Genomic DNA, 20,332 nt, shown 5'->3' with positions numbered 1-20,332 from the left:
GACTGAGCAATTGAACTGAACTAACTGAACCATATATCCTGCCATCTTGATATACTCACTTTTAAGTTCCAGGGTTTTTGTTGTTGTTGTTGATTCATATGGATTTCCTACACAGATGATCATATCATCTGCAGACAAAAGCAGCTTTATGTTTTCCTTCCTTATCTCCGTTCCTTTTATTTCTTTTTCTTGCCTCATTGCATTAGCAAAGACTTCCAGATGATGTTAAAAAGAAGTGGGAAGAGGGGACATCCTATCTTTGTATCTGATCTTAGTGGGAAACCTTTGAGTTTCTCACCATTAAGTGCGGTGTTAGCTGTAGCACATTAAGTGCTGAGGGCTTGAAGTAGCACATCCAGAGGTGGGGAATCATTCCATGTGGGATATAGTGCACAAGAAAACTAACTGGAAATTGGCAACTGATTCTTTCTTCTGTCCCTGACTCTGCCCTACACAGTGACTTATATGAGACTTATTTGGTCTTTTGGTTTTTACTAGAAGGGGTCAGCTATATCTCTCAAGTTCATATTGATGTGTAGTGGACGTAGTACAGGCTTTGGATTAGGAAGGCTTGGGTTTTGAATCCTTGTTCTGTCAGCACGGTGTGTGCTATTGGGCTAGTTCCTAAACTTCAGTTTCCCTGTAAATGGTCAAGTAAAGGGTGATTGTAAGGACTAGAGGAGTGGAAAGTGCTTGCACATGCTCTGCAAACTGTAGTTGCTCCTGCACCATACTGTTTCTTACTCCTGTTGTCAACATTAGAAGGAAGAGACCCGTTAAAGATAGGTCAGCCTGACCAAAACTGCATTTCTTCCTATCAAACTCCCTCTTACCTGTGTTTTCTCTGCCTTGCATAATATTACCATTCAACCAGGCATCTGAGCCACAGACTTGGGAGTTGTCTTCGCTTCTTTCTTCCTCCACCCAGCCTCCTGGTCATGTTGAACTTGTCTCTTTACTCCTTTACACATACTGCCTTTTACACAGAAAGCTTGTTCCTCTTCCCCACCTTCCACCTGGACTTGCCTGCTTAGGAGGCCTGATCAGATTGCTGGGTTAATCCCTTCTGCCTCTGATGTCTCATGGCACCTTATATGTCCCTCTGTTGCAGCATGATTGTATTGTTTTATAATTAATTACGTGTATATCTCTGCCACCAGCCTCCATGCTTCTTTGGGTCAGTAGCTGTAGCTGATTATATCCCTGGGAGACAGCACAAAGAGTATAGGCTTGATGAAAGTTTATCGAATTATGCAGTCTTGAAACCGTTCTTCAAACTTCTGCTCTACTATATATGTTGTCGCCCCTGTGAGAAATCAGAATGGCAGAAGCTTCTTTCTAAAACCTTGTACCCAAGTAGCTGCATCTTATTCTGAGGAGAGAATTGGCTGAGTTGCAGTCTAAAGTTTGTGGCTTGAGTTGGAGCAGCAGAGCATAAAGTGAGGGAATTTGAGGAAGTGAATTATATATGAGGAGGATCTAGTCTTCACAATGAAATGTTGATGCTGTACGACCTTATTTTGGAGTGAAGAATGGGCATCTTCAGTGAACGTAAGGACCAGTGAGGAGCTAAGAAATGATACAGTGAAAGCTTCCTGGATCCTCAGTTTTGATGTTGTGCAGCATCGAAGATGGGCAGTAGTGAAGGGACAAAGTTAGTCCCAGCCAGCACCGCCATCACTGCCATCATTGCTGAAGAGGTAGACTGCAATAAATACGTGGGCAGCTGTGTTCCTGGGCCATGGTGTAAGGTGCTGCTGTGTGTGGTTCACCTGTGATTCCTGTGTTGTGAGCCAGGGTGAATACCACCAGTTGTTTCAATTCTCTCTTCAACCTGAAGGCAGCTACATTGTCATTATAAGGCTTCATCTAGCCCCCTGTTTCCAAGCATATTCTTCTGTAGGTCATTATAGGATTGGCTGGGAGCTTGAGTGGAATTACCTCCGCTGGTTCTTGGCATCTGGTATAAAGTTGTAGGTCCTGTTGGACTCTAGATTAGTAGAGTTAAATCTATGCTTGATGGGAGTGGGAGGAGCATTCCTTTAGCTGGTAGATCATGACAATACAAAGGTTATCTTAGAGAGGAGGAACATCTTTGCAGCGTCCTGGCTAGATTCCACAGAGGCAATAGCATCCTTCCTTCCCAGTCGTCAGTTGCTTAAATTGGGAGCATTTGCTGCTTACTGCACTAGGCCTGAAACAGATACCCAAGTGGTGTTGGGTTCTGATCTTGTATCTTTTCTGTTCCATTTTCAGGGAAGATTTCTTGGCTGTATGTTCTCCTAGAATGCAGTTGGAAACAGAATTTCAGAGAAACATGATGATTCTAGAGGAGGTGGTTAGGGAGGGAGAGTGAGTGTAACATAATCTCTGCTTTTACCTGCAGGTCACTGCTGAAACTCAAGAGAAAGAAAAACTCATCACACATTTGCAGGAGAAGGTTGCATCCCTGGAGAAGAGACTAGAGCAGAATCTCTCAGGAGAAGAACATGTGCAGGAACTTCTGAAAGAGGTAACTAGTCTGGAGTAAACCTCAAACTTAAATCCCCCACCCCAACCCAGATAAGTCAAATGCCACTGTCTGAATGACTCCACCCTGAAAAATACTGCCTACAGAATTAAGTTCAAGCTTCCTTCTATAACATAAAAGGCTTTTCTCATGATCTGGCCCTTTGCTTAACTTTCCAGTCTTGTTTCATGACCTGAACCCGTCATCACTGTGACTTTCAAGAAGCTGTAGTTCCCCAGATGTCCCCTGCTGTTTCACACCTCTAGTGTCTTACCTAGAGCCAGACATCCTGGCTGGTTCACCTAGAGCCAGACTCACCTAGAGCCAGACATCCTGCAGTCCGAAGTCAACTGGGCCTTAGGAAGCGTCACTATGAACAAAGCTAGTGGAGGTGATGGAATTCCAGCTGAGCTGTTTCAAGTCCTAAAAGATTATGCTGTGAAAGGGCTGCACTCAGTTCAGTTCAGTTTAGTCGCTCAGTCGTGTGCGACTCTTTGTGACCCCATGGACTGCAGCATGCCAGGCTTCCCTGTCCATCACCAACTCCTGGGGCTTGCGCAAATTCATATCCAAGTCGGTGATGCCATCCAACCATTTCATCCTCTTCGTCGTCCCCTTCTCCTGCTTTCAATCATTCCCAGCATCAGGGTCTTTTCCAGTGAGTCAGTTCTTCACATCAGGTGGCCAAAATACTGGAGTTTCAGCTTCAGCATCAGTCCTTCCAATGAATATTCAGGACTGATTTCCTTTAGGATTGACTGGTTTCATCCCCTTGCAGTCCAAGGGACTCTGAAGAGTCTTCCAACACCACGGTTCAAAAACATCAATTCTTCGGTGCTCAGCTTACTTTATAGTCCAGCTCTCAACATCCATACATGACCATTGGAAAAACCATAGCTTTATTGGCAAAGTAATTTCTCTGCTTTTCAATATGCTGTCTAGGTTGGTCAAAGCTTTTCTTCCAAAAGGCAAGCATCTTTAAATTTCTTGGCTGCAGTCACCATCTGCAGTGATTTTGGGGTGCAAGAAAATAAAGTCTGTCACTGTTACCATTGTTTCCCCATCTATTTGCCATCAAGTAATGGGACCAGATGCCATGATCTTAGTTTTCTGAATGTTAAGTTTTAAGCCTACTTTTTCACTGTCCTCTTTCACTTTCATCAGGAGGCTCTTTAGTTCTCCTTCACTTTCTGCCATAAGGGTGGTGTCATCTGCATATCTGAGGTTATTGATAATTCTTCAGGCAATCTTGATTCCAGCTTGTGGTTCATCCATCCCAGCATTTCGCATGATGTACTCTGCATATAAGTTAAATAAGCAGGGTGATAGTATGCAGCCCTGATGTACCCCTTTCCCAATTTGGAACCAGTCTGTTGTTCCATGTCCAGTTCTAACTAGTGCTTCTTGACCTGCAAACAGATTTCTCAGGAGGCAGGTAAGGTGGTCTGGTATTTCCATATCTTGAAGAACTTTCCACGGTTTGTTATGATCCACAGAGTCAAAGGCTTTGGCATAGTCAATAAAGCAGAAGTAGATGTTTTTCTGGAATTCTCTTGCTTTTTCGATGATCCAGTGGATGTTGGCAATTTGATCTCTGGTTCCTCTGCCTTTTCTAAAACCAGCTTGAACATCTGGAAGTTCACGGTTCATATACTGTGGAAGTGTGGCTTGGAGAATTTTGAGCATTACTTTGCTAGCGTGTGAGATGAGTGCAATTGTGCAGTAGTTTGAGCATTCTTTGGCATTGCCTTTCTCTGGGATTGGAGTGAAAACTGATCTTTTCCAGTCCTGTGGCCACTGCTGAGTTTTCCAAATTTGCTGGCATATTGAGTGCAACACTTTCACAGCATCATCTTTAGGATTTGAAATAGCTCCACTGGAATTCCATCACCTCCACTAGCTTTGTTCATAGTGATGCCTCCTAAGGCCCACTTGACTTCGCATTCCAGGATGTCTGGCCCTAGGTGAGTGATCACACCATCGTGGTTTTCTGGGTCATGAACATCTTCTTTGTATGGTTCTTCTGTGTATTCTTGCCACCTCTTCTTAATACCTTCTGCTTCTGTTAGGTCCATACCATTTCTGCCCTTTATTAAGCCCATCTTTGCATGAACTGTTCCCTTGGTATTTCTAATTTTCTTGAAGCGATCTCGAGTTTTTCCCATTCTGTTATTTTCCTCTATTCCTTTGCATTGATCACTGAGGAAGGATTTCTTATCTCTCCTTGCTATTCTTTGGAACAGGCTTGTCTAACTCAATGAAACTATGAGCCATGCCGTGTAGGGCCACCCAAGTTGGACGGGTCATGGTGGAGAGTTCTGACAAAACATGGTCCACTGGAGAAGGGAATGGCAAACCACTTCCATAGTCTTGCCTTGCGAACCCATGAATAGTATAAAAAGGCAAAAAGATATGACACTGAAAGATGAACTCCCTAGGTTGGTAGGTGTCCAATATTCTACTGGAGAAGAGTGGAGAAGTAACTCCAGAAAGATTGAAGAGATGGAGCCAAAGCAAAAATGCCCATTTGTGGATGTGACTGGTGATGGAAGTAAAATCCAATGTTGCACTCAATATGCCAGCAAATTTGGAAAACTCAGCAATGGCCACAGGACTGGAAAAGGTCAGTTTTCATTCCAGTCCCAAAGAAAGGTAATGCCAAAGAATGTTCAAACTGCTGCACAATTGCACTCATCTCACACACTAGCAAAGTAATGCTCAAAATTGTCCAAGCAAGGCTTCAATAGTACATGAACCATGAACTTCAAGATGTTCAAGCCAGAACTAGAAAAGGCAGAAGAACCAGAGATCAAATTGCCAACATCTGCTGAATCATTGAATAAGCATGAGAGTTCCAGACAAACATCTACATCTGCTTTATTGATTACATCACAGCCTTTGACTGTGTGGATCACAACAAACTGGAAAATTCTTCAAGAGATGGGAATACCAGACCACCTTACCTGCCTCCTGAGAAATCAGTTTGCAGGTCAAGAAGCAACAGACCTGGAACAACAGACTGGTTCCAACTTGGAAAAGGAGTACATCAAGGCTGTACATTGTCACCCTGCTTATTTAACTTACATGCAGAGTATATCATGTGAAATGCCGGGCTGGATGAACCTGAAGCTGAAATCAAGATTGCCTGAAGAAATATCAATAACTTCAGATATGCAGATGACACCACCCTTATGGCAGAAAGTGAAGAGGAACTGAGGAGCCTCTTGATGAAAGTGAAAGGTGAGTGAAAAAGCTGGCTTAAAACTCAATATTCAGAAAACTAAGATCATTGCATTCGGTCACATCACTTCATTGCAAATAGATGTGGAAACAGTGACAGACTTTATTTTCTTGTGCTCCAAAATCACTGCAGATGGTGACTGCAGCCATGAAATTAAAAGACAAGCATCTTGGAAGAAAAGCTATGACCAACCTAAACAGCATATTAAAAAGCAGAGACATTACTTTGCCAACAAAGATCCATCTGGTCAATGCTATGGTTTTTCCATTAATCAAGTATCAATGTGAGATTTGGACTATAAAGAAAGCTGAGCACTGAAGAATTGATACTTTTGAACTGTGGTGTTGGAGAAGACTCTTGAGAGTCCCTTGGACTGCAAAGAGATCAAACCAGTCAATCCTAAAGGAAATCCGTCCTGAATATTCATTGGAAGGACTGATGCTGAAGCTGAAACTCCAGTACTTTGGCCAGCTGATACAAAGAACTAACTACTTAAAAAGGCCTTGAAGCTGGGAAAGATTGAAGGCAGGAGGTGAAGGGGACAACAGAGGATGAGATGGTTAGGTTGTATGGCATTACCAACTCGATGGAAATGAGTTTGAGCAAGCTCCAGGTGTTGGTAATGGACAGGGAAGCCTGGCATGCTGCAGTCCGTGGGATCGCAAAGAGTCATACGCTACGGAACTGAACTGAACTGAACTGAACTGCATGTCCTCCCTCTGCCCAGGTGCTCTGGTTTGGCCCTGGCCAGCTATGAAGAGTAAAGCCTCTTCCTTTCCTGAGGCAGTGAGCATCCCCTGGTCTCTGCTGCCACTTTGTGAGCACTGTTACACTCTGTTATATACTCTCTTGGGTTAGTCTTTGCCGCAGGCTCAGTCAAAAACCTGTGAAATTCATCTTTGTATACTTTACAATATGTGAATTTTCTCTCTACTGTTTTGGAGTTTTTTGTGCATATTCATGTCCTTCGTGCCTCGCACAAATCATAATGTGTTGTAGATATCAGTAAATGTATATGCAATGGAGAAATGACTGTTTCTTTTTTCTCTTCTTTCAACTTACAGAAAACACTTGCTGAGCAGAATTTGGAGGATACCAGACAGCAGCTCTTGGCAGCCAGAAGCAGCCAGGCCAAGGCCATCAACAACCTGGAGACTCGGGTACTAACCTCAGTCCTGTGTCTGGGTGGTGCCCTGGTGCCCTTAGATGACATGGCTGTGGCTGAGACTTCCCTTGGGTCAGAGATTTTCTTCCAAAGGGTTTCTCTTTTGGGTTTTACTTGTAGAGAACTGAGGTAGTCATATTCTCCATTCTTGCCACATTAGCATCATTCTTCCACAGAAGATTGTTTTCTTCTCTGTTTCTTCCCTTTTATCTTCTTTCCCCATCCTCCCATAGGAAACCATTCTAATGTGGTAAATAGAGATCCTTTTATTGCTGGATAATCTTAAAACAGCTAACATTGTTTTATGTGTATGTTAATTTAGATAAATGATACAGCTGTACATGAATTTTCCTTCTTACTTTCCACTGCTCCATCGTCTGTATCCACTTCATTGTTCTTACCGCCTCTACTTCATAGTTATCTACTGGATGCTAGATATCCCGATTGCCACCTTCTTTCTGTCACTGCAGATTACCCTCATTTCTGTTGCCTTAAGAAGGATAGTGAGTGTGTATGACTTAACGTGACTCGGTAGGATAGGAACGCTCCCAGAGGGCTGCCCAGGATGCAAGAGAGTTCCTATCGATGCATCTCTGTCTTTTCTAGCACTGGCATTTCTCAGCCTTTTCGTTTTCTTGCCAGTTTCATGAGTGTGAAGTGGTAGAAGTGGCAGGGGATCTCTGTGAGGCCTCGTATAAGAACACTAATCGTATTCATGAGGGCTCCACTCTCATGGCCTAAGTACCTCCCAGTCACCTCACATCCTAACACCATCACATCAAACGTTAGGATTTCAACATAGGAATTTGGGGGGCACAAACATTCAGACCATAGCAAATGCTTAACTCATTTTTAAAGTCTTTCTTGTTTCTTGGTCAGTATTAATATATGTAAAGCTATATTTTTTCCTAACTACAGCTTTGTCAGCTTTATTGTAATTCAGTTCTATTTCTCAATTATCTTTTTTATTGTGGTAAAATACACATAAATGTAAAATTTACCATTTCTAGGTGTACAGTGGCATTAAGTACATTTATTTTTTGCACAACCATCACCACCATCCATTCGTAGAACTTTTTCATCTTCTCAAACTACGACTCTGTGCCAATTAAAACAATAACTCCCCATTCTCTCCTCTGTCCAGCTCCTGGCACCCACCATTCTAACTTCTGTTTTTATGAATTTGATGACTCTAGGTACCTCAAAAACTGGAATCATACAGTTTTTGTCTTTTTGTGTCTGGCTTACTTCACTTAGCGTAATGTCTTCAAAATTCATTCATGTTATAGCATATGTCAGAATTTCATTACTTTTTAAGACTGAACAAGCCTTGTTTAAGACCTTGATTCCATTCTAGATACAGCACCTTATTTATCCATTTATTTGCCCATAGGTACTTCGGTTGTTTCCTCCCTGTGGCTATTTTGAATACTGTTGCAGTGAATGTTAGTGTATGAACAAGGTTCTGTGTGGGCTTTTACTTTCATTTCTCTTGGGTATATTCCTAGGAGTAGAGTTGCTGGGTCATATGATAACTCCATGCGTAGCTTTTTGAGGATCTGAATCGTTCTTGAGTTCTGCCTGCAAATTGGAACTTGCATAGATATTTGCTAAATCCAGGAGTTTAAAAAGGCAAGTTTCAGTCCTGGCTCTGCACTGATAAAATTTGTGATCATGAGCAAATAACATAACTATTTTCTTCTGTGGAAGTGCTCACACTGTTCTTGCTGGGTTGTTTCCATGAAAACTTACCTCTGAACATATATGAGGAACCGTGAGGCCTAAAAACCTTCTTTTCTCATTTGGCTCCTCCCTCTCCTTGACAAAGCTGCAGCCTTCTATGTGCTTGTATTTTAATAATAAAGATACCCCAAGGAAGACTTTACTCAGCAAAAACTTTGTAAGAGAAATTGGCAAAGTTCGCTGGAGTCAGATGAAAAGATCATGTTGGAGGCCGAGTCTCGCTCAGTACTGGACGCTGTGTCATCCTGTCCACCCTGTGGGCCTCGTGTCCTAGGGCAGTGCCAGAGACACAGTCAGACTCGGTCAGTATGTGTGGAATGAGGGAAACCTAAGTTTGTCTCATGGGCAGTAATCCCACTTCTGGAAATGTATCCTAAGCAAGTGATTCAAACCAGGTCAACAATATTTACATGAAGATGTCAACTGCTGCCTCATTTTATCTGCAAAATGGAAAACAGCTGAGTTACCTGGACAGTAGGCAGCAGTTCAGGAAATTATACAACATCCTTTGAGGAAATAATCTAAGGTCTGAAGGCTACATGGAAACATAGACGGAAATTTGAGCACGGACGAAAAATACACAGTTTTACTAGAATTGTATACAAAGTTGTAAAAAAAAAAGTCAAAAAATGAAACTGTGTTAGAATGATAGTGTTTTATAATGATTGACTTATGAGCATCTTTTCTAATTAAAATTTTTTCTTTACCTGCTTTATGATTTAAATAAATTTGACTTTAAAAGCCGTTTGTTACTGCTCAGCTTCTTTTGAACAAAAGGATTCTTCTCTTTGCCTCTTAGGTGAAAGAACTAGAGCAGAGCCTGCAGGCCTCTGAGGAGGAGCTGAAGCGGAGTGGTGACCTGGTGGCAGCTCGGGAAGCTCAAATTCGAGAGCTCGTAAGTGGCGATCATGCCTGCTGTGTTCTAGGCCCCTGACTCTTCCTTTCCTTTATGCCCTTGAAGTCCCCGGACTCACTCCCAGCTCCTGGAATGGCATCTGGACCTTAGATACAGTTGTGGGCAGACAGGCAGTTGCAGAGAGAGGGAGTCAGGACCTGCTGGAGGGTCTGAGTTACCAGGAGAAGTGGTGACTGGCTAGTTCCCACGTAACAGCTGGCTGCAGGGCTCTGCCTAATTCTGGAACTGTTAAGTGTTGTGTGACCACTGGCTGTCAAACCTCATCTTGCAGCTGGGGGCTGTGGAGAACAGCTCCAGGCCCTGGGGAGAAGACAGCAAGGGCTCAGCCCGTAGTCACAGCCCCAGGTTGGGTGTGGAGCTAGAAACTAGAGAAGTGAAAACATTTGTTGCCTCTTTCCCACATGTGTTTTCATTTAGTCCTGGCAGCAGACCTCAGAGCCATGCACTGCTGTTCTCATTCACTAGAGGAAGCAGGCTGAGAAAGATGACCAGGACACTAGCCCAGGGTCTCCCACCTGGTAAATGGCCAAACCTGCACCCTCCGGAGGTCACAGCCCCTGCTCTTCATCCCTGTGTCGTGTGCCTCCCTAGGGAAGCCTCAGCCATAGAGGGCAGCACTGAGTAGAGTGAAGGAGGGCTGTGTCTTAGGACTGGTGCCCAGAGCTGTCCCCTAGCCCTGCACCAAGACCAGTCCCAGAGTCCAGCTCCTGAGCAGGCCAGGGGACCTCATCAGCACCCAGGCTGGAGAAGGTCAGGAAGGAGAGCTGTTTCTACGGGACACTCTTCTTTGGAGGACAGGGTAGGGCCTGTGTCACCGGGAATAGCTGTCCTCTGCTGCCCCCTCAGGCCGCCGCGAACACGGAGAGCAGCCGTGCCCAGCAGCAGGCCCTCGCTCTGGAGCAGCAGCAGGCAGAGCGGATCCACGCGCTGGAGACCCAGCTGGCGGGCCTGGGGAGAGCGCGGGTGGCCGACCTGACAGCCGCAGAGCAGGAGCTGGTGAGTGAGGGAAGGACCAGGGATGGGAGTGCCCTGCTCACGCGCAGCCAGGCTGCCAGGCCATTTGACAGGAGGAAGACCAGCCTGCCTCTGAACTCGGGCACCACTTTTAGCGGAGTTTTTCTCTTTTAACAGCACACCTGCTCATGAGACTGGTTGTAAAAAGACTGCTTTTTACAAAAACCCCAAGCAGATGGTTTTTCCTTTTCCTTGAGCTGCACGTGGACTTCCTGGCACTTCCTGACCGGTCCCATCAGCTGCTTTCCTGTCTTCCTAAAATGTGTACTGCTCACCCCTAATTTCTTGCGCCTTTCCCTGGTCTCCTTCCTTGTTCCGTAGGCTTCAGAATCAAGTGCCTCAGTTCTTCTTGTGAGGAGAGTGTCAGGTGACTCTCCCTTTCTGACCCCAAACCCTATCCTCCTGTCCCACCCCTGCAGTGGCAACAAAAGGGAAGGGGGCAGTTTTAAAGGTTACATGTCAAAGAGATAGGCCTACACCCAGGGGAAATAGCGTAAAGACCTTTTATTTTATGTATACTTTCCTCAATTTGCAGAGAAAGCTGGAGCAAGAAAATGCAGCCCTTAAAGAAAGTAAGAATGAATGTGAATGTTCTTTACAGCATCACCAGCTTGAACTAAAGAAGCTGAAGGTATTTATCTAATAGCGTCAGTTTCACAAAGTCATGTCTTTTTAAAACATTTTTATTTTTGGCCGTGCTGGCCTCTGTTGCTGCATGTGGGCCTTCTCTGGTTTCGGTGAGTGATGGCTGCTTGTCATTGCGGTGCAAGGGTCTCTCATTGCAGTGACCTCTCCTGCTGCAGAGCACAACTTCTAGGTGTGCGGGCTCAGCAGTTGCAGCGCATGGGTTCAGCCACCTTGCTGCATGTGGAGTCTTCCAGACCAGGGATCAAAGCTGCATCCCTGCATTAGCAGGCAGATTCTTAACCACTGGACCATGAGGGAAGCCCAGGTGTCATGTCTCTATGTGTGCATTTGCAGTGTCCGAGGGAGAGTTCTATACTGTGAGTAGAGAAGGAGCGGAACTGGCATTTGTGGATGGTTAGGGGGTTGTCGAGGAGGCAGCTGGAAGTTTTAAGCAGAGGGATGATGTGAGAAGTTTTGTTTTAAGAGGATTACTCTGGCTCTGTGTGAAGAATGCTCCGTAAAGGAGGCAAGTACAGAAGCAGGAAGACCTTTGAGGAGGCTTGTATATCACTGTGCTTGCTCTGTTTAAGAATATAAAAGGCAAAAGTGAACATTTTAGCAGGGATTCAGAAATTATAATAAAAGTAGTTTTGAAAAGGAATTAAATAAGAATTTCAAAACTGAAAAGTGCAGTAGCTGAAAGTAAAAATGCAGTAGATTTCCAAAGGACCTGAGGAAACTTTCTGGAGGAATAGATATTTTCACTGTTTTTTTTGAATTATGGTTTCATCATAATTCATCAGTTGTACACTTTAATTATGTGCAGTTTATTATTGTCAATTATACTTAAGTAAAGCTCCTAAAAAACAATGAGCTTAACAGCAGATTAGAACTCAAGAGATAAGTAATGGAAGAAAGGGCAGAATGAAATGCAGGGAAAAAATGATAAAAGACAGGATACTGTGAGATGCTTTATCGTGTGTCAGTGGAAACTCAGAGGCAATGAAAAAAACTGAGAAGCATTCAAGAGATGATGGGTGAGAATTTTTCAAACTGATGAAAGCTGTCGAGTCACAGGGACAGGTATTAAGAGTTCTTCCAGATCCAAACAGGACAAATTTTAAAATCCATACCCAGACACCGTATTGTAGTAGCGCTAAAAGAAAAGCAACAAAACACCAAGAATTAGTTGATAACAGACGTGCACTAAGGAAGTACTGGAAGGAACATTCTAGATGTACAGAAGACGTAAAGAGAGAGGAACGAATGGATAGCAGTGCTTATTGCAAGTATGTGCCCAGGACGAAAATCTGATGCACAGCACACTGTTCACGGCCCAGCTGGGAGAGAAGAACCACCCCAGTTATTTGAGTGAGAATTTATGTTCTAAGGTAAAGTTTCTTCTCCAGCACTGAAACAGTTAAAAGATATCACAAAGGTAGCAAGTGTAGGACTCAGCTTTCCAACTGTAGGACTAAGAGAAGAAAGTGAAGAAGTTGGAATTAACTAAATTCCAACTTATTATTCCAACAATTAACTTAAGTCCTCTTCTTAGGAATTAAGAAGAGGAGCTCCACAGATTTGCCAGTCAGACCTCTTATGAGGGGGCTCTGTACTACAGTTGGTGCTGGTGTGTGTGCTGGGCGATAGGGCCATGAGTGAATTCAGCTGCAGGTGTCAGAAGACTGCAGAGTGGATGCAGCTGCTGCTTCAGGAAGAACTTGCTGCTGCCAGGGCCAAGCTGCATTGCTGGCAGAAACTGCAATCTGACCAAAAGGAGGAGTCTTTTCCTCCCTCCTCCTGCATTCCAGTCTCCCTGGAGCTCCCCCTGCTGGCAGAATTGAGTATGGATCAATATCTAAGTATGGAGCCGGCTGGACCCGGAGGGAGAAACATGGTTTGCAGAATCCCAGGTTCAGCATCTAAGAGCAGAATATGAAATATTGGGTGTGGGCTGAGGCAGTAACTGAAAAACAGCACACACAGGCTTTTTCGGAGCGTGGTTAATTTTCAAACGTTTGGGTGAATTTTCTCAGTGTCTTGGATTTCTGGTTTAATATCATTATGGTCAGATAATATTCTGAATGATTTCAGTGCTTCATATTTATTTAGACTTATTTTATGACCCAACCTATCTTGGTAAGTAACTGAATGCACTTGAAGAAATATGTATAGTCTGCTCTTAGGGAGAGCGTTCTGCAAATGCTAAAGAGGTCAGATTGGTTAACAGTATTGTCCACATCTTCTGTAGGTCTTCTGATTTTGTCTGTTTGTTTTGGTCAGTGTGCCTCATCACTTGCTGAGAGGGGTGCTAAATCTTCAACTATGATCCTGGATTTGTCTCTTTCTCCCTCTGTCAATCTGTGCTTCAAGTATTTTGAAACATTATTTTAGGTACACACTTTTTTTTTTGTATTGTTTGGATCCATATTTTTCAGAACAGTCCTCTGGGAAAATCATTTCCAGGTGCAGAGAACTGTGCGTGTGGGTGGCCTGCTGACTTGCTCAGTGACCCTGAGCTCAGCCTCAGATCCTGGGTCGTGTGTGTTTCTGTGGCACTAGCACAGACTTTAGAACCACACAGATTCAGTTCTGGGTGCCACCCTGGCCCCTCACGAGCTGCTCCTTGAGGGAATCTAGTTTTCTTTTTTCAAACTGAAGGTGATGACCCTTGACCTCAAGAGGATGATACCGTGAGGATAAAGCATGACCATGGATGAAAAGTGCCAAGTGCAGTTCCTGGCATGGAGGTGCTTTGAGCCTCTGCTTCCTGCCCTGACACGCTTTCCTGTTTTCTTGCTCACAGCCTGCCTCTGTCCCCTTAAGACAGCGTCAGTTGTAGTGTCTCTCCTGAACTTCCCCAGAAAAGGCTCCTGTAGGCATATGACGCTCTTGTCCCCCTTCCCAGCACCTGGGCCTGCAGGGCCAGGATCTCATAGCTCGGCTCAGCCTGAAACCCCTTGTTCCTTCTTCTGTATCAGCAGAGCTTCTCCTATGCGGGGGATTGTCTGGGGTAGTTCAGGGTCCCACTGTCAGCCTCTTAAGTTCCACCACCAGTTTTCCTTCTCTACTAGAGGTGGACTCATGGAAAGCCAATTCTGACAGCTCCCCGGTAGACATCAGAAGGGACAGGCCGTGAGGTTGGCATCTCCCTCCGTTCACCCCCCGGCTTGTGTAAGTGGAAAAGGAGATTTCACAGGTGAAGCTGAGCAGTTCACAGAACCAGAAAGGCTTGTCCGACTAGAATGGAGGCCTCTGGTCTCCTAGCTTGCCTCACCTGACTTCCCCTGTGTCACCCAGCTTGTCCTTGCATTCCTCCATGATGGATGATAGGACATCACTTCAGCAACTCCACACTGATAACATTCCAGCTTAGCAACCCCAGGGGAACAAAGACATGTCCCGCTCAACGTTACCATACTAAAAAGGGATTTTGATATAAAAAAGGATTTGATTGGTTCATCTTGGATGACAGAGCCACCCTTGGACAGATTGATTTGGCCATGGGTATGAGGTACTATGATTGACCAGGCCTGATGAACATGCTTATTCCTATAGCCACAAAATGGGGGCATCATTATTGGCAGCCCTACCAGAACCATGTGGAATTGCAGGGCGGCAGTGGGGAATAGCAGTGATGAGACTTTTACGCCCAAAAGGGGTGATTGTGGGTAGATAGAAACACCAGACATTCCTGACCAGTGTGCAGGCACCTGAGAAGCCATATTATTATTCATCTGGGGGTTGATGAGTGAGCACAGCATCATGTCAGGGAAGAGGGCTGATGTGTTTGTCAGGAAAGAGGCGCCGTGATCTGGGAAGGGCCAGTGGGGCAGCCCTGCTTGAGGTAGAAAGGCCTGGGTGGTAGAGTGTAGCAGCCAGAGCCTTGGCTCTGAGCTCAGGCACTGGCTTAAAACCTGGCCCTGCCACTTACTCGCTCTCAGACCTCATGCAAATTACATGACCTCTCAGAGCTTCAGTTTTCTGTCCTGTACTATGGATGATTTTGATGAATCTGACATTTGCTCTATTAAAATTTAGTAGTTGCTTGTTATCATTTCTGTAACCAAATTGTTCCAATCAGCTGCTCCGTTCACATGGGCCTGAGTCATGTGGTTCTGTGTTGATTTCATTAGAGCAGCTCTTCAAGTCTGGGTCCTCTAGCCTTTGGCCTGAGTACTGACTGGCATGCTCATGGGATGACCAACCCTCAGCGGTATGCCTGTCCCTAGAGGGGTTAGTGGGCTGTGCACTGGGACAATTCTCACAGAGGAACAGAAGGCCGTGCAGCCAGAAGGTAGCCTGGGAACCTCGGGGAGCAGGAGACGCACTCGTCTGTTCCTGTGAGACAGTCCTCTCTCTGTGGGCTTCACCTGGTGTGTGCAGTGAAGAAAGTGGGAACTGGGTTTTGGGACTCAAATCTCCTACCCATTTTCTGGATTGTAGGAAGAATGGAGCCAAAGAGAAATCGTGAGTGTGGCAATGGCTCAAGCCCTGGAGGAGGTGCGGAAGCAGAGGGAAGAGTTGCAGCAGCAGGTAGGGCCCGTGGGATGCGGCCCCCAGCAGTCCCAGCCAGGACTGATCTACCTCCCATCTCTTCAGAGCAGGGGGTGGACACAGGTCTAGGAATGCTGCCAGCTGCTTGGTTTCCCTGATGTCTCTAGGAAGGCAGGAGAAAACGTTAGAAATCCTCCAGACTTCCCTGGTGGTCCAGTGGTTAAGACTGTGCTTCCAATGCAGGGGGTGTGGGTTTGATCGCAGGTCAGGGAACTAGATCCCACATGCCGTAGAGTGTGGCCAAAAAAAAAGACAAAAGGAAAGAAACTCTCACCCCATGGGATAACCTTTTAAAATTTTGATAGTTGGTTACTGTTACAAATGTTACCTGGAGGCAAGTCCACACCCAGGTTCTGATTCTGGGAGGTGGGCCCCACTGGCTGCAGGCCCCAGAGACCACAGTTGAGCTTTCAGCCAGAAGGGTGGGAGAAGCTGCCGTCTTCTGAGGACAGGCTCAGGCTCAGGCCCCAGGTCTGGGTAACTGGCTCTGAGGCTGTGGTAGGTTCTTAACAGGTCTGTTGGAGTTGCCTCTGAAAAGACCCTGTGATAATCACACCTTCATGAATACCACAACAGTGAAGTCGTGTGCATCCAGTGCTGGGCATGCCACAGGCACGCAGGACATGAAGTTACAGTCATGACAGCCTGTGGGAAGGCTGGGCTAATGGCCATGTCTGTGGTGGGCCCACTGCAGGCAGGGGGCCGTGGGGGCAGGGGCCCCTGTGCCTGCCGAAGAGAACTGACTTGCGCGTGTTTCTGTTAATAGGTGCAGAGGTTAGCTTGGGAAATGTTCTAGGCTGTGGCCTTCAGGGAGGGATTCATGGAGGACCCTGGGTAACGGAAAAGTGGAGACTCCTTTAAGGAAGATGTGATTGCTACTCCTAGCCTTCTCTCATATTGGGTTTTCTCTCCAAGGCCGCTGACCTGACAGCCATGATGGGCGAGAAGGAGCAGAGTCTGCAGGAGAAAATGGAAGTGATTCTCCAGAAAGAGCAGGAGATTCTCCAGCTGAAGAAAGGTGAGGCCCCCTGCCCCCGGCTGAGCCTTCTCGCCTGTTCTTGCTGGGGACCCCAGCCTGGAGGGGCCCAGTCAGTGTGCTCACTGCTTCTGTGCCTGGCCTAGGTCACGACTCTGCGCTGCTGCAGACACGCCAGCTGCAGAGCGAGCTGGAGGCCCTGCAGGGCCTGAGGGCCGAGGAGGCCACGGCCACGCGGGAGGACCTGCTGAGGCTGACGGGCCAGGAGCGGCCCCTGGTGCTGTCAGCCAGCAAGCCCCATGTGAGTCCCACCTGAGCTGCTCAGGGTGTGGGGGCAGTGGGGGGGCAGCATGTCACCAATGGGCGGAGGCAGTGGGCAGGCCTGGGGGGCGCTGGGCAGCTTCAGCTTCCTCTTCAACGGGAGGGCACCTCCCTGACGAGGGATTTGTGAGCATTGAGGAGCCCATCTGATGCGACAACACCTGTCCGCGTTCAAGTGCTGAAGCCCTCCTTCCCAGCCGGCTCCTTGTATGGGAGGTTAATTGTCCCCCCCGGAGGGCCCTGAGGGGATCTCCATAGTCTGGTTCCTGCTGGTGCCTGGCGGACACGTCAGTCGTCCCCTTTGCAGTGAGTCTGGCCCCGCCCCAGGAGGTCGGTGGCGTAGCTTGACCGTTACCTGTGCTGCCACCACCCTGTAGGTGACCTCGAGGGCCAGGCAAGACCCCGAGTACCAGCTTCCAGCTGTGGAGGGAATACCAAACGGAGAGATGGGGGCAGCCACGGATCTGGGGCAGCTACAGAAGGAAAAACAGGACTTGGAGCAGCAACTTCTAGAGAAAAATAAGGTGAGGATGCTTCACCTCAGCTGTTTATGTCTCCTTTCCCATCTTTGTGCCTAAAACCCTCCAGCCCCTTCTCCAGGCTTTGTGCTGATGCCCCTGGGCCGCGCTTGGGGGCGGTCTTACCTCCCATTAGAAGGCCTTCCTCCTGGCTCTTCTCTGCTTGCTTGCCTCGTGCATGGCCCTCTGCTTTCTCACTCCACAAGTCGTCTCCAGCCCTGACCTGAGGTGGCGTCCGGAGTGTCAGGGCTGGGGCAGTAGCAGGCCTCGGTGTCCCCGCCCCCTCTGCCCTCGCCAGCCAGTCCTAGCCAGTCCCCTGGCCTCTGCACCTTCTTCTCCAGCTGTGAAATGAGAGCGCTGATGCTTGCCTTGAAGCGGTTTGGGGGTTTTAGGGGGCGGGTATTGGGTGATGAATTGAAACTGTTAATTTCCTGTAAGTTTTCTGGTATTTGATAGAGGCTTAATAAATGTCATGATTCCACCCATCCTGCCTGGCCTCTGCACCTGTAAATGCAGGGGCTCATTTGAGCCTGGGTTTACTGTGTCCTGTGAAGTTAATGTACGGCCTGGTTAGTGCTCTGGCCTGAAATTCTGCCTGCAGATCGTGTGGTTGCTCTTTAACACGGGAAAAGGGGTTCCTTCTTTCTCTTCCCTGCCCCCACCTCCCTCCCTCCCTCGCTCCCTCCCTGTCTCCCCCTTCCCCTCCCCACACCCACTGATCTCTTCTGGGCAATACAGACACACACACACTGTGTGTCCCTGGGCCCTGCCCTCACTCAGCTTCTCCAGGTCACACTCGCATCCGTGGTGATCTCACCCGTCCTGTGTGCTGCTGGCACCTTACCACGCTTCCAGTCCAGACAGCGCCTGTGAACTCAAGACTTCTGTATCTACCGTATTTCTCTGTGTCAGTGTCTGAAAGGCAGCTGAAATCGGAAACATTCAGAGCCAGACTTCAGACTGACCGCACTTTCTAGCATCCGCTGCCATCTTTTCTATCTCAGGAAGTGGCCAGAACCTTGCAGCCATCCCTGACCCCCTGTTTCTCTCACAGCCAATGTCCAGATCATTAGGAAATCCCTCGTGCTCTCCCTTCAAACTATACGCGGAAGGAGCTGCTTCTCCTCCCGCCCCTGCTGCCACCTGCTACCTGGTGACCACCCTGTCTTCCCTGGAGGACAGGGATGGGCTTCTAACTGGTTCCCCTGTGCTTGTTTTTTCCAGCGCTCTGATGACTCACTGTTCCCATAAAAGCCCAAGTCCTTACAGTGGCCACAAAGCCTGAGTGGTCTGGCTCCTTACTGCCCTTCACCCCGCACCCTCTGAGTGGTCTGGCTCCTTGCTGCCCTTCACCCCGCACCCTCCGCTTCCCCTGCATTTCCTCACGTGCAGCAGCCTCGCCTTTCTGTGAATCCCAAGCGCCCTCCCGCCTGGGCCCTTGCACTTGCTGAGCCTTCTGTCTGGAAGATCCTCCCCCAGTCCCCTCGCCTCCTCCGTGGTGTCATTTTCTCAGTGAGGCCTCCCCTGCTGCTCTGCCGACCCTCCCCTCCAGAACTCCTGTCCCCCCACCTTCCTCTTTTTCTCCAGGCCTCTTATACCTTGTGATACACTGTAGATTTGCTGGTTAACTTTTTCCCTCCAGAGGGCAGACATTTTTTCTTTCCTTTTTCTTCCCCCTTTTTTTTTTTTCGCTGTTTCCTCAGTCTCTAGACCAGTGTAGAGACTCAGTATTTGTTGAGCAAATTAATGAATGAGTCAAAAACCTAGAAAATCAAGTAACATAAAATAGCAAGTGTACTTTTGGGGGAATGCCCAGCCCCGTGGTCAACCAGAGAATACACAATGAAACAGAATCTCACCATTCTGTCAGTGAGGTGTTGGAGGCAGTGTGACGTGCTTCACAGGAGCTGGAGGCGCTTACACAGTCCCCAGCCCAACCATCTTGTTCTCTAGAGGACTGTGGACATACCACTCTTGAGAAAATGAAGCTTATTACAGCTTTGTTTAAACATGGAAACTCAGGGAATTCCCTGGCAGTCCAGTGGTTAGGACTTGGCGCTTTCACTGCCATGCCAGTGGTTTCAGTCCCTGGTCAGGGAACTAAGGTTCCACAGACCAGGCAGTGTGGTCAAAAAAAAAAAAAAGGAAATTCGGCTATATAAGAAGACATGGGGCATCCCCTAGAGTTACTGTCACATTAAAAGTTATTATTAGGAAAACTAAAGCTGTGGAAACTCTGATAAATGCAAAATACTATTCAGAGTTCTAGCTGTTCAGTGCAAGAATGGTGACATGGGCTAGAAGTTCATAGGAAAAACTCTTTTTGATATGTTAGAGTTGTGAGGTTTTGGAGAAATTTTTATTTAAAATTCTTCCCTATATTGTTTATACAGTAAATGTTTTCATTGGAAAACAAAGTTCAGCCTTTCTGGTTATTAATGAAATGTGTAATAAATAATATTTAAGGCCTGTAATACTAATAATTAAACTCACCAAAAATAGGAAAATAAATGAAAGCTATAAAACCCAGCGTTGTTGGGTTATGCCAAAAAGCTGTGATCTCTTACACTGTTCCAGATCAGCATTGAGAATTCTTACAGTATTCTAGGAGATCAGTGGTGGTGGTGAGAACTGTTCAGTTTTGGCCCAGGTATCCTCTTTTGGGGTGATAGCACGTAAATATAATTCTGAAGGACAGAATGTACTATGCAGAGGCATTTTGAGCTCTGCCACCTACAGGGGCAA

General features: G+C 46.7%; 1 protein-coding gene across 6 annotated transcripts in view; it reads left to right on the top strand.

Moving 5' to 3' along the window:
- Nucleotides 1–20,332, top strand: part of GOLGA1 (golgin A1) — a 44,037-nt gene that overhangs the window by 19,390 nt on the left and 4,315 nt on the right. For 5 of the 6 annotated variants that reach the window (XM_061431288.1, XM_061431283.1, XM_061431286.1 and 2 more), the window contains 9 exons: nt 2,387–2,512; nt 6,815–6,910; nt 9,458–9,553; nt 10,421–10,570; nt 11,124–11,219; nt 15,662–15,751; nt 16,688–16,790; nt 16,895–17,049; nt 17,447–17,593. In XM_061431288.1, the coding sequence (XP_061287272.1) occupies nt 2,387–2,512; nt 6,815–6,910; nt 9,458–9,553; nt 10,421–10,570; nt 11,124–11,219; nt 15,662–15,751; nt 16,688–16,790; nt 16,895–17,049; nt 17,447–17,593 (1,059 nt within the window). The remainder of the gene's footprint in view (nt 1–2,386; nt 2,513–6,814; nt 6,911–9,457; nt 9,554–10,420; nt 10,571–11,123; nt 11,220–15,661; nt 15,752–16,687; nt 16,791–16,894; nt 17,050–17,446; nt 17,594–20,332) is intronic. The other variant, XM_061431287.1, reaches the window with a different exon arrangement.

Source organism: Bos javanicus, chromosome 11 (assembly GCF_032452875.1).
Source record: "Bos javanicus breed banteng chromosome 11, ARS-OSU_banteng_1.0, whole genome shotgun sequence".
In the NCBI taxonomy this organism is placed as follows: domain Eukaryota; kingdom Metazoa; phylum Chordata; class Mammalia; order Artiodactyla; family Bovidae; genus Bos; species Bos javanicus.
This window is presented reverse-complemented; position numbering and strand designations above follow the sequence as displayed.